This window comes from Vespa crabro, chromosome 25 (assembly GCF_910589235.1).
Source record: "Vespa crabro chromosome 25, iyVesCrab1.2, whole genome shotgun sequence".
Taxonomy (NCBI): domain Eukaryota; kingdom Metazoa; phylum Arthropoda; class Insecta; order Hymenoptera; family Vespidae; genus Vespa; species Vespa crabro.
This window is the reverse complement of record NC_060979.1, coordinates 920,640-935,429: the sequence shown is the minus strand read 5'-3', so window position 1 is coordinate 935,429 and position 14,790 is coordinate 920,640. Positions and strand designations below refer to the sequence as shown.

The 14,790-nt window shown below is 27.5% G+C and overlaps 1 protein-coding gene and 2 long non-coding RNA genes across 7 annotated transcripts in view; 2 read left to right on the top strand and 1 right to left on the bottom strand.

Moving 5' to 3' along the window:
* The window catches only part of LOC124432449 (fatty acyl-CoA reductase wat-like), a 31,375-nt gene that overhangs the window by 12,718 nt on the left and 3,867 nt on the right, over positions 1-14,790 (top strand). Inside the window, exon 3 of the mRNA XM_046981431.1 lies at positions 13,890-14,023. Within this exon, the coding sequence (XP_046837387.1) occupies positions 14,005-14,023 (19 nt within the window). The 5' untranslated portion in view covers positions 13,890-14,004. The remainder of the gene's footprint in view (positions 1-13,889; positions 14,024-14,790) is intronic.
* Positions 372-2,272, bottom strand: LOC124432450. 4 transcript variants are annotated; one of them, XR_006944264.1, is made up of 4 exons: positions 2,113-2,272; positions 1,590-1,732; positions 806-1,140; positions 372-739 (listed from the first exon to the last, which is right to left on the bottom strand). It is a non-coding gene; the product is annotated as an uncharacterized LOC124432450 (long non-coding RNA). The 4 variants fall into 4 exon arrangements; XR_006944263.1 differs by having other exon boundaries at positions 1,590-1,726; XR_006944265.1 differs by lacking the exon at positions 2,113-2,272 and adding an exon at positions 1,889-2,047 and having other exon boundaries at positions 1,590-1,726.
* LOC124432451 lies at positions 2,759-6,325 on the top strand. Of its 2 annotated transcripts, XR_006944268.1 has the most exons (3): positions 2,759-3,113; positions 3,355-4,304; positions 5,773-6,325. It is a non-coding gene; the product is annotated as an uncharacterized LOC124432451 (long non-coding RNA). The 2 variants fall into 2 exon arrangements; XR_006944267.1 differs by having other exon boundaries at positions 3,355-5,862.

Genomic DNA, 14,790 nt, shown 5'->3' with positions numbered 1-14,790 from the left:
TCTAAAATACTAATAATGTAAAATATCTATATGATCAAATGACATAGAAAAAAAGATTATCTAAAATACTATAATATAAAAACGTATATACAATTGTCAAATATTTATAAAAATGACGAATTGAAACGATATAATTACATTAAGATAAGGAATTTATTATAAGCAATCGGTTATAAAAATAATTGCGAGTCGAAAAACAAATCAGAACAATATATATTAAAAAAAAAGTCAATTCTATTAACTCGATATAAAGTAAAAAAATTTCAGTGAATTAACCCTCTATGGGACGAATTTTGGTTTTAAATCCAAAAAAAATTGGGGGAGGGAAAAATCAGCAATTATAAACCTATATATGCAAATGGAAAAAAAAGTTTCTGTTTAAACAATTTTATTGCAGTATATTCACTATGTGACTTTCAGGTCACAACCGTCTATAATATTCGCACTTTTGTGTTTGAAAATTTAAGCGTGGAATTCAACAAAACAGTTTGTACTTGGCGTTAAACATAAATGAATATTACATTTGGAACATTTAATTTTCGGAACTCTTTACATCCGGGCTTACATCCTACATTATGTCCCCTGTTATCTGAAAAAATTGGCCAATGTGCCACTTCATCTTTTCGCACGTCTTCTACAGGTAGCGTTGTATTTGGTCTCTTTTTCTTTTATTTTGCAATTGTTTATATACATCATTTGAAGTAGGACGCCACCTTTTCTATTAGGTTCCTTTGTGTTCCTGACATAAACAAGATGCAATGTCAGTTTTAAATTTCAATAAACTATACTGACGGCCGGTACTTACAGAATGCGATGAGGAATCTCGCTTATATAAGAGCCAAGCATTGACCATCGTCAAATCTAAGAGGTGAAACATAATGCGGTGGTACCACTTCTTTGATCGAATTTTTATTCTTATATATTCTTAAATTCGATACAACGCTATCAACGAATCAACCAAATCTAGTCCACCCATGTGTTAGTTGTATGTTTTCACTATATTTGGTCATTGTATATCAATAATTCTGTTTATCCTTTTGTCCCACCTTTTCACTATGTCTATTGGTTCAACTTCGCAAAACGTTGCTCATCAAATGAACGGCCTTATTGTCGTACCACTTTACCGCATTTATGGTGACCCTGTCAATAGACGTAGAAAGTGTCGCAGTAACTCTTAATTAATTTTGACAATGAAGACAAAACTTTCTGTACCAATACTATTAATATAAAATAATTGGATCGAGTAAAAGTGATGAAAGCAAATCTAAAAGAGATTTTACATTTTAGAATTAATGTCGCCACAGATATTTGAATTAGTTGGCAAATCATGAATGCGTATTTTATTTCTTTTATATGTTTTAATCATAATACCCATTATAGCTTGTAAGAATTGATAAAAATAACTTTAAAAAATCGTTTCATAGATTTGTCGCTATTTATCAAAAACATAAAATTGTTATGGAAATATAATTATAATAAATATATTAAGTATGTCATTTAAAATACTTAATCCAATATTAGCTGTAGAAATAGAACATCTCGCTTGGCTAAATATTCTAAAAATGAATCAATGACATAACATTTCTTACCAAGCAAATGATATAACAAATTCTTTTACATGTCTTTTTAAATTCCAATAATTTTCTCTTAGATTCAGGAGATTTCATTCTTGAAGCCATTTTTCATTTCATGAAAATAGGTTTTGATTTCATCATTGTCCTGACTTCTGTAACTTATACAATAAAAGACGTTAATATCTATTCTGTTGACTCTTTTAGAAAATCATTTGAATTATAATATAAAATATAAAATTAAAAAATATTATAATTAAAAATATAATTAAAAAATAGAAAACAATATTAAATAACATAATATTATGAAAAATCACATTTATTTTTGAATAATATTTGAAATGTATCTCTGTCTTTATGACGTGTTGACTTGATCTTCATTTTGAAAAACTATTTAAAAATTGTATTTAGTGATTCTAAATTCAATTTATATTTTGTAACACAGTCTACTTTACTTATTAATTAATGTATATTATAGTTTATGCATAGATTTTATAATGATCAATAGATATGAAACTTAAGAGGTTAAAAAAATATAAACCTGGATAAATTTATGATTATTAATATTTGTTTGAGTCTTTAAAACATTTATAATAATGTGATAATACATTGATGCCTTTTAGATTATTTTCTTCATTCTATTTAAGCCTTTCTACTTTGATTAGCAGAAAAAATAAAACAACTGACTTAAGCGACATTGCGGTAGTAATTCGTACTCTTACTATAGTGGCGCTCTTGTATTATTCTAGTTTTCGCGGGATGTTCGATTCATATAAAGGATAAAGATGGCACCTTCAATTTACGCGTTCACTTTGACAAGTTTATTGCATTCTACAAACCTCGAACAATTGATAGCTTTCGTCAATTTCTTTTTCTAGTTTAAATTATATTATTAAGATACCGAAAATCGATGAGATACAACCACCCTTGATTGTGACTATATGATTTCGGAATTCTAATTGGGCCTCTTGTAAGCCTTTCAGTAATTAGAAATCACACATTAAGCCATTAGTGGTCATTGAAACCAATTATCGTGACCACTAGTTATCGATAAAACAAAAATTTGTGCTAACAAACCTGGAACGAGTACATTAAAAACTTGGCTATTATTTGAATATCTCTTTATTAACGTGCCGTATGCGAGTGACATCTGTGAATGTAAATGGTATTAGGCGTGAGTAATCATACGAGTATATTCAACCACGTATTTCTGTGTCCTTATAAATATTGTTTTCTTATCCGTTTAATTATATGATTTATTTTTTTAACCGATGTATATAAAGTTATTATTTCCTTCTTCAATATTCGTAACAGATTATTGGATCAATATTTTTGTCACATAAATAACAGAATACTCATTAATATCGCGAGTTAAATCGGCAGAAAGAAACGACACGTGCTGGAATCATTTACAAAATAGTCAAAGATGATATCTCGCGAAGAACGGGATCAATTTAACAGGAATGATTTTCCATTTTGGAAATTTCAACAAAAAACTATTTCTGTATATGGAATTGAAGATCTGATGGTTGAAATTCAAAGGTAAGCTGACGATCCGGAAAATCAAACGAGAAGAGAATGGATAAAAAATAACGTGCATATCGTGTGTCTTATTTTGTCTTCATTCGACTAACGCACATACTGGAATATTTGATTAGGTACTTAAATGTATGTGAATTACGGAAAAATAAAAAAATAATTATTTTATTTATGAAATGAAAATAAACTCAAATAAGTTAACGCTAATGAAGAAGTTTCATTCTGTTATGTTTCACGTGTCAAGGGTGAAAGAGAGGTCGCATCGAACGAGAGAGATCTGAGGAAGAAAGTTATTGAACTTGCAGAACTTGTTATGATTTTGAAAACAATTTGCCAACGATACAAATAACAGGTGATAGCATTCTAGTAGGTGATCAAATGATCAAAAAATTCCAAGATAAATTTATAAAAGAATCAGAGGGTGTAAGAAATGAAAGAGGCAAGTACCTTGTCAGCGACAACGACAAGTGAAATGACGGAAGAAAAAAAAAATTGAAAATGGAAGGCAAAGAAGAAAGTTATTGTACGAACAGGTAAAAATAAATTCTTTATGTGCGAATAATCAAACAATTTTGGGAAATAATAAGAAAAAATGAGTATGTACTGATAGATGATGAATCGATTAACGTTTTCGTTATCACTGACGGTATCAATTAACGAAGGAACGTACAAAAAGTGTCGGCAAAATTATATCCTAGATACAACAGACAGATAATGTAGATGCTTGAGTTACCGATAATATTGGGTCTTGCTAAATTTTTGCACAGCCTTAAATGATTTTTTGAATTAAGACGAATTATCTTTTGATAAGAATTCGTGCTATCACACAAATTTGCTGTTTTTCGATAATTAGAATTAAAAAGTTCATTAATAATAAATATGGGACAATGTACGAGTAAATAATATAACTCTTAGTACGAAATTAAACAAAATCTTATATTCAATTGGTATTTTCAATTGGTAATCGAAAGGTTTCTTAGTTAGTTTCGAAGAAAATTTTGTCTAAATTTTACAAAACGGAATGATAGTGATTAGTGGCCACAAACGGAACAATAAAATCTGCCCAGGATATTATATCCGGAACCGGTATACATTGCAGTTTACTCGCTTAACGAAATGTAATACGATGATCCTGAGAAAATGACATCGCACGATGCCTGGGCAAAAGAGAAACCCAGAATCTGACATATAAAGGTATTTGAATCGAAAACTTATGTCCATATTGCTGTTCAGACAAATGCTAGATAAGAAATCCAGAAAAATTATGATGATTGATTACTAGGAGTCTTTAAATCAATTGCTATTTGATTATGTGAAAGAGACAATTGTCGAATTGTCCAGGGAATTTCGAGCAATTCTAAAAACGTTTTCATTATACGCATTGATTTTGATCCTTTCTTTATCTGTACTTTCCTACGATTTTTATTCGTCCACTAACGCGTTAAATTTCCATTTACTTTTAAAAGGATCAATATCGAAAATCGGATTATCTTTTATGTACTTTCCAGTCAGATTTCTTTGCTTTTTTATTTTTATATTCATATGACCACATAGTAACGATTAATTGCAATTATAGAAAGATATTTATGATGGTTATTACGATTATCAATTACTGTATGAATACTGTATAATAGAAGATTTCGTTATTAGAAAGTGATCGGTTCATTTAATTTCAGAGAACGAAACGAACAGAAATAAACAAAAACAATATGTTCTTGTATATATTGTCCTCACTTTTTTCCACATGACGCTATCAGTTTATTCTACGAATTCAAATAAAAGAAAAATGTCACGTAAATATAGTCTCCAAAGTGCTTCTTTATAAACATAAAACAATAACAGGAAACAACAAAGAACTAATTTTCGTTTTATATAATTTATATCATATTAATAGATTGACGGTAATTATCTAATCTCTTTACAAATGTTATGTTTATTACTTGAGATCGTTGAAGAAGTTAATATAATTAATTAGAGATTAATAGAAATTAATTCTGTTAAAATCAGTAATCATAATGTATCATGCTATATCAATATACCGTGTAAGTTTTTAAATCATTAATATGCCAATAAATATTTTATTTACGATTTTATTAACGGAACTGCTCTAACTGTTCTACAGGAATATCAACGAAGATTCCTTCATCGAATGATCCTAGATGTTATCAATCTATTTTCGTAACATATCGAACGAAAACTAATCGATAAATAATTTTTTACTTTCGTTATAAATTCTTAACATTAATATTTGTATCATTGTAATTTCATTACTCGGATAAATTGTTCAAATTATGTAACTTTGTTTTCACTCAAATTCATCCATAGGTCATAGTATCATAACTCGTTCGATCTACCTTAGCTATTATGTTGCGGTGGCGGTAATATGTGCTACATATGCAAAAAAAAACTTCGAACATTATAAAATTTTTGAAAGAACGATCTTGAGGAAAATACATACTCAAACCGCAATGTATGCCCTTCGAATCAAACGATTCATTTATTCGACATTTTCTTTTATCATTAAAAGTAAAAGAGATTATTACTTTCTAACAGATTCATTTGGATACTTTGCATGTATCAATGACAATCATAGTTTTTCAATAAAATATTTGAACCTACCAAATGTTCTTAATATTTCAGAATTTTGTTTATCTATTCACAGCTTCAATCTCAGCCATCAATCAATCTCAACAATCCGATCGATGAGAATTTTCATGATGGATGCACCAATGGATGCTGACAAGTTGATAGATTTGATGAATTATATGAACGAGAAATAGCTCGACGAATTATTCGAGATTATACCGCAACACGTTTATCGTTTGCACGTTTATACCAACTTTACAAATATATTGATTAAAAATTTATTAAAACAAAAAATAGTTTTTAATTAAAAATACATTTTAGAATACTTGCGATAATATTATCGAATACAAAATCAGTTAATGAAAATGTCGTAAAAATAGGAGGCAGCGGACCTTCATACGAACTGGAATATTAATTTTGGTGCTTGTTTTAATATAACGTAATCTTCGTAGAATAAAATAATATATGCTCCTTGTTACGAAATAATACGAACTTGTCATTGCAATGAACCGATAATGAATCGATAAGTGAACATAATTCTTCCAGATATGCCTAACAATGCATTCATGATGCATTAATAATCGAAGATAGCGTCAAATTTTGCTCTCAAATAAAGATTTATAGAAAAATTTAAATCATTACGTGCTTACTCGAATTAGTTTATCCTTTAGATCCAATGAAAATATTTCCATTTGCAATTACATTTCATCATAAGACAAATTGAAAAATATTAATGCCGAGAAAGAAAAAACCTATTTGATATTGTAGCATTAGGACGACGAAATGTCGGCCAATTAAACTTTTTTCTGCGCTTACTTTCTATTTTTATTAACATTTATTATAATCGATAAGTTCTCACGGTTTCTGGTAGTTCGATTTAAAAATATTATTTTTTATTATTGAAATGTTTGTGGAACAATCGAAACTATCCAGTTAGATTCGATCCTACTAACTTATAATCTATTTGATTTCACCTATGTGATAAGCACTATCGTAAAAATATCAAAAAGTTTGAGGACCAAATGAATTGAACGGTAGAGAAACCGATGCAAAACGGTACACTGTACGCATGTCATAATCCTTCATGTTTTCTCTATATTTTATTTAACAAATTAAATGAGAATCAATTTTTATTCGCCATTATTGACATTCGATCTCTTTTGTTCCTTTTCTTTCGTGCTTATTGACAATTCACAAAAAAATTCACAAAATGTCGGACCTATGCGGTAACTTTTCTGTAGTTGAATGAAATTATATAAATAATAGGTAAAAAATAGTAAATAAAACGAATAAAAAATGAAAAACAAGCTGACAAGGAAGTTAACGATTGTAAGTCATAAGATATTCATACGCGCTATAAACAATTTCATTCGTAATACTTAAGTACTTCCTATCAAACGTATCTTATAATGATAAGAATATAATACATGTCATAAAGGATGCCATTGAAACGTTTCTACAAACATGTATAAAAATGACAAACATATCTTTTTTTCCCAATCTTCTTCCTTCTTTGTTCATTTATCATTGACAGACACTTTTAAATGATACTTATTTTTCGAATTTTCAAGGTTTTATAGGATGCATTAAGCATTGAAACCTCTTATCACCTGTCAATATGCGCAAAAATGTAAAGTTGTCGAAGAAATGAAAGAATTGAATATTGAAATGTGCCGAGGAAAAAGATTAATTGCTTTTGATTGATTTTATGTTTCAGTACGAAAGTGAGCTTCGTTCGATCAATTTTTGTAACTAATATATAAATAAGGAAAGAATTTTACTTCAAACGTTCATCATTTTAATGACAGCTATATCGGTCTGTTTTAATTCTCGCAATACGGAAAATAATTCTGAAGATATGTAAAATTTATATTGGTATACATTTAAAAAAAATTATTATAAGATACGTTATAAAAATTTAATAAAATTCTTTTACGAAAATTTAAACAAAGAATTATGTGAAAATTTTAAATAGTTAAAAAGTTTAATGAATTATACGAAGGTACGAGACAAAATCCAATTAATTAAGGCATCCGGTTTATTCTGGAGTTATTCTAATAAATAGTTTTTTCCCATCTGAACCGAAAGAAAATTAAAAGAATATTCTAGTTGAAAGAATTTGGGATATTATTAACGAGTTTCTTTTTAATAATTTTCTCGATGTTAATGTTAATATTAAGTTGTTAACTACAAAGGATTCTCTAATAATTTATCTAAAAACCAGCAGAAGAAAATTCGTGTAAAAAATTACGATGGAAAGCAATTTTGAATTTAGGAGGAAACATCAAGAAAGATATCTTAGAAAAAGTTGTCAATATGCGGAGATTCTAATTCTTACATATTAAGACTGACTAATTCATTTATGTTTTTTTTCTTGTTTTTTGGTTATGTAGTAGAATGATTTATTTAAGCAGAGGTATATTTTGAAACATAAAAATAGTTAGAAAATTGAATATAATAAAGTTAAATTTCCAAACTTCATTAGTTTTGTTTGTAAACATCACATATATATTTATTTTCCTCGGTATTTTTTATTAGATTAACACAAATTAACGAATTTAAATGTATTAGCATCTTTCTTTCATGTAATTTTCATTTTTTTCAATGTTTCGATTGTTCTTGCCATCGATTCATCAGACCACGAATTTCCGATTCTTCTTATTGTTGTCATTGTCTATAATATTAAAATTAAAGGAAATAGTTTGATCGTATCAAAATATTCGGTGAAAGGCGTTGGAATTTTGTAACGCCTAGAAATTCGGTTCGAGGAAAGAGAATTCTTTAAGAAACATATCACTCTTTATTATTACCTTTAAGAAAGAGTTAAAAAAGCATATAGATTTTTTACTTCTATTATTATTTTTACAAATAACCAGTAGAAGACGAATAATTTTTTATTTAGAAATCAAGTTATATTGAAGATAAGACACATTGAAATATTTTCATAAATGTCAAAAATAGAAATCAACAAATCTAATTTACTAATATGAAATAAGTGACCGTGATTTCATAGTTTTTTGGTGTTGTTCTGAATTAATTGTTACACTTAGAAATAGTTTTTAGTACATAATTAGTATTGGTCTATCATATATTTAATGTGTAAAAAGTCGCAAAGAATCGTTTTCCTGTTATTTATGATAACGAACGTGAGAGGGAAAATATTTACAACTCTGTCAACTTTTTAGTTATTTTCCTCTTTTTTTCTTTTCTTTTTTTTTGAGAAAAAAACAATCAGCATTCAAAAATCGCCTAATCGCAATCAAGTACGATTGTAGCTTGCTGAATCTCGATAATTTCATAAAGCTACATTTATACACGAAATCTCTATTCTTTTTAATGTCGCTACAAATAAATATCTAAAGTTCGTGAATTATTCTTTTCTGTTATGAAGGATCTTTATTTCTATGAAAGATTTGGGATATTAATTTTCCAACACATTTTCTAGCTGTAAGAAAATATATTTTCTACTATTCTATTGAGATCAACGGTAAGCACTTATAAAATTCCGCAGGTACTTTTTATCTTGGATTTTTACTTCATTGATCGTATATTGTTGACAGTTTTTAAATGTTCAAGATTTTCTTTGAGGCATCAAGCAATGAGACATACTATCGTTCGTGTCCTTCTGTCATCTGATGGACTATTGTTTCTAAACTACTCGTAATGTTCGGATCATCGTAACAGAAGTATAATTGTGAAAAAAAGCAAAGGGAAATAAAATAATTAAATAATAATTGACGCTTTCCTCTATGTACGAATCAATTATTTATCGTATTTTATAGATCTTGATGAGACGATATGATAAGGAGGCAGAAATAAATTACAGTTTTTCATTACAAATTACCTATACCGTTAAGTTGAACATTACTAAATGACATTTATGACTGTTGAATAATAAGTAATAAGCGATGTATATAAATATACCTTTATAATTTTACTATATATGTATATAATTTTACTACTTTGTTTTCTGTGTAGAGTCAATCTATTTGGAAAATAAGTCATTCTAAATTAGATATATTACATAAGCTTTAGTTTCTGCAGATCATCCGTCATTGTTCTTTTCTAAATATTTATTGGTAATATCTACTTGAGTCGATTTGAAATTTATCGAACTTGATTATTATTCATACTATACTATGCCTTGTGATTGAATTTAACGACGATAAATAAAAAATAGAAGAAAAAAAAACATGCAAGATACAGCAAAGACTAAATAATGCATAACGTCGTTCCTTTTTTTGAGCAAATATTCATTAGCGACATATCATTAAGTCATAACATGCTCAAGATTAACGTAGATGTAATAAATGCGTCAGGTTCACATAAATGAGAATTTGTAAAATTTGATTTCCTTAACGTAACATGTTTATTTAATAGAGTAATGGTGGACAGAAACGATAAAATATGAATTTATAGCGAAATGATGAAATAGGAAATTTTCTTAACTTCACTTTATTTTTCTTCGAGTACTTTGATTTTTAACATTCTTATCGATTTTAGACAAATTCCAAACTTTTAATCAATACGTCAAAATTTAATTTTCAAATGTAGACTTTTCGTTCGTTATTTTTTGTGTACAATGATAATTAAAGTTTTGAAAGGTAGAGGGAAAGGGATACCAACTTCTACTAGACTTTATAATTCAGTGCAAGAATGCTCTTCTTTCGTATAGCATCTAAAAATTGCATGAGCACAAGAGAAAAACGTTTATAACTTCGATGAATGTGCGTCAATTTTAATTGTTCAAAACGGAACGTACTTCTAAAACTAAGTTAAGTTTATGTAAATTTGCATTAAAAATTCATAATCATAAAATATGTTATAAAGATTTAGTTATAATACGCTATAATAATTCAACAAATTCCAAGTTTACATTGAAAAAAGTATAAAATATCTTTTTGAGTTACACGCAGTTATGCGAAATATTTTTTCAGTTATTTAGATATTATCATAATTTAACAAAATAAAAAAAAACTAGCTGCAAAATATCGCACTCTAATTGTGATGAGATAATGCTAAACCGATAATTTAAATGGCCTGTGGTAATTAAAATACTAACAAATTTTTCATAATTTTTGAAGTATTAAATATTTTTGTATAATCAAAATTTAAATAAATATGAAGAATTTAAATTAATATATTACAATTTAAACAATTAAATTTGTAAATCGCAATTATTACAATTATAATTTGGTAACAAAAAAATTTTTTAAATATTAATGCAATAATTTAATACAGAATATTTATATTTTTAATATAAAGATCAAAGAAGAAATTAAAAGCAAGCAAATGCGGAAGAGAGAATATTATTAAATTCGGAGACAATATTCTACATTCGATCAAAGCTAAAACCTTGACGAATTTAATAAGATTCAAGATTTTTTATGACACATATACGACAATTAATATAAAAATATGGAAGAAATTAACTATAGGTAATTCCAGGCGAGCGTAAAACCGGAAAAATTCGCATATCTATTTTTCTCTACTAAACTGTCCACATTTTTGACTAGGACAATTATTCTCTAATACAGTGTTGTTTATAAATAACTGTTACCAGAGATTTTTATGCTGAACGTCGATAAATAAACAAAGTAATACAAAACGTGTGATTAGGGTATCAGCTTGCACTAGAGTTAAATATATTTACTCATCTTTTAATTGTTTTGTGTATAAATGTATTTAAATTAAATAAATTATTACATATCAATTTTGTTCCTTTATAAATAAGTATAAAATGAAATGTATCTGTATCTATTACAAATAGATTTTGACAAACGAAACGATTCAAGTACACAAATCTCTTTCACTCGTCTCACTAAGGGGGTTCGTGTCGATTTATTTTACAAATAATTTAAAATCCGGTTAAACGGTAATTGAAAAGCATTTTTCTCACTTCGTAATGAATAAAAAAGAAAGTATAGCATGATAAATAATTATGTTGGAAGGTCATAGCAATGAATATCAATCATTTTAGAAAGTTAACGAGCAATGATCGGGAATTGTTTTTATGTGATATGTATGATCTCGTTTGTAATCTCTATTTATCGTATCTCCTGAGCATAAGAGTATGTATCTTAAACGATCGCATTGAAACGCTTCTACAATCTTATATAAAATAATAAATATAACTTTGTTGTATTCTTCTTTCTCCATTCGTAATTATACGTTCGTTGCATTATGAAAATTTAGTAACATTATTTTATGAAAAGTTAAATTTTATAAATTACATGGAGTTGGGCTAAAATAAGTTAAGTACAGACTTCGATTAATACTATAATTTAGTAATATCTTTAAGAATTAATTGTCACAAACACATTTAAATCCATGCGTGATAAATATGTTGGAAATAATGTTTGTATAGTTTTTGCGTATACATATCGAAAATGTCGGAACTGTAAACAGCTTGCATCTTGAATTTTCTTTATTCTGATTGATTATATTATAGTTCGATTCACTATCTTTTCTTTCTCTTATTGTTTCAGTTGTAATTTAATAATTTCCAAAAATATTTCGATTCCGTTAAAGTACTCAGTGGAAAATATTTTGATTTTGCAATATATTAGGATCCAACGTTTGAAAGGAAAATTATTTCGATAACATATCATTGTATATTATTAGCTTGAAGAGACACTTGAAAAGACGTATACGTTGTTACTCGTACTCTGTTTCTATAAATTAGGAGGGATAAACGAATAATGGCAAGTACGATAGGAATGACTCTTTATTTTCGTTATATTGTATTCTTCCCATAGTTCATATTTTATTATATTATTTAATAGTGCAACTAACATTAAATACAATACAAATACCATCTATAGAGTCACATTTGACATTTTGAGATCACGTGTAAAAAATAAAAAAAATCGCTTTTCCGAAAATATACTTATATTGCTCAAAGCTAGGATGCAGCGTGTAACTAATATTCAAGGTTGACAATTATTCAGTTATTCACTGCAAGCGCATTGTTAGTGTCTATGGATATAGATATAAACGACATTAACAAAATTTTTGACTCAACTAAATATATAATGTAGTATTTTCTTAGTTTCCATAATGTCTTACAATTTTCTACCATTAAAAATTCTTTGTTTTTTGTCCTTTCATAATGATTTATACAAAAGTATAAAAAATGTATTATCAAGATATTACGAAGTGTCATTTTCTTAACAAAAAATATTTATGTATTGGTAGAAATATTACAAAATAAAAAGAAAGGTGACAGGAAAGTTCCACTCATTTTTCACTTCGTATTACATATTATTATTGCACATTTGCATTTCGGAAAAAACACTGACATATTCGTATGTGATGATATAAGGTTATTCGCAATGATAATAGATTTTCTAGTTACAGAAATTTTATTTAACAGCGTTCTAAACATTTAATTAGATAATGATCTTTCGAACTTTTCAGTATAAAAATAAACACGTAAATAAATATTTGTAAACAGGGGAATAAAGTCAACGAGATAATTATTATTCAAAGAATTGTTAAGAGGATATCACTTTAAATGATACATTTATCTTTTGAAAGGTCCCACAAAAAAGAAACAACTTGTTGTCTCTTTAGATTATGAAAATCTATCTGACTGTTTTTACCAACATTTACATTATTTCTTGTATCATTTCCAAACTTATCTAGAAAGCGATATGTAAATTAGAATGTAGAAATTTTTTCTGTTATTCTATCTTACACATTAAATACACATTAAATTGCCCATTCTTTTCTCCTTCGCATGAATGTTTCATCCATTTCTAAACTAAGACTGATAATATTAATTTTCGTTTAAGTCTCGTTCGTAATGTTTAAGTACATACTATTAATCATACCTCCTAACGATAAGAATATACATGTCTTAAATATGCCATTGAAACGCTCCTACAACATATATAAAATATCAAAGACACTTTTTTCTGGCCTTTTCATTTCATTATTCATTTCTCATTAAAATTTAAAATAATGCCCTCTTTCCGAATTTTTAAGGCTTTATTGGACACATGAAGCATTAAAACAAACTATAACATGTGTGTGTTAATAGCTTTTTTTAGACCACACGTGCTTTCCAGGATACGAATTATGTTCGAAAATAAGGAAAAAAAGCAAGAGTGTCGCAGAAGATCAAGAATTGATCAATAAAACGTGGTAGGAGAAAAAGGTTAAATACTTTTGGTTGTTTTTATATTTCAGTGCAAAAGTGAGCTTCGTTCAATCAACATCTACTACTGTCCTAAGGAATAGAAAGAAATCTCTACTCCGGATGTTTATAACTTTACTGCAAGCCCGTTTATTTTAATTCTGCAATATGGAAAATAATTCTGAAAGTAAGTAAATTTTGTAGAAGTATACACCTAAAAAGAATCAGAATAAAACGGTGTGTTATAAAAATTTACTAACATTCTTTTATGAAAATTCAAGTAAATAATTACGTGAAAATTTTAAAAAGCATAAAAAGATTTGTGAGTTACACGAAATTACGGAAAAAAAAGAAATTAAGATATTCGGTTAATATTACAATTCAACAAAATCTAGAAGAATTAGTTGCAACTATCATAATTAAAATGATAAATAGAACGCGAAAAATTTTTTTTTAATTTTCGAAATATTCAGAAGTGTAAACACGGAATGTGATCAGCTTTGATTATTCTTTTGTTAGTGGACCGATCAAAAATATTTTTATCTGACATAAACATTGTTGAGGCGGAATATGTAATGTAATTATCCACAGTAAATTTTCAGACACTCTTTTTTGTCGGTTTTTATATGGTCCCCTTTAGTTTTATATAAACTAACTTTTAACTTTTTTGCACTTATCTTTTATCAAATATTGAAAAGATTTCTCCAAGAATCGTAATAAATATTTTTTTCTGTCTGAAACGAAGGAAGATTAAAAAATTTGTCTAGTTGAAAGAATATCGTATCATTTTATTAACGAGGAATATCACACATTGCTCTGTTTACGTAGTACCCGAAAAATTATAGGTAGATTAGTAGAGAGAAATGATCGCAGTCGAAGATTCAATTCATTTTTCTTGTATAACTTGTTTTATGATGTTCACTTATTTCATATTATTATGAGGCAGGTTGAACG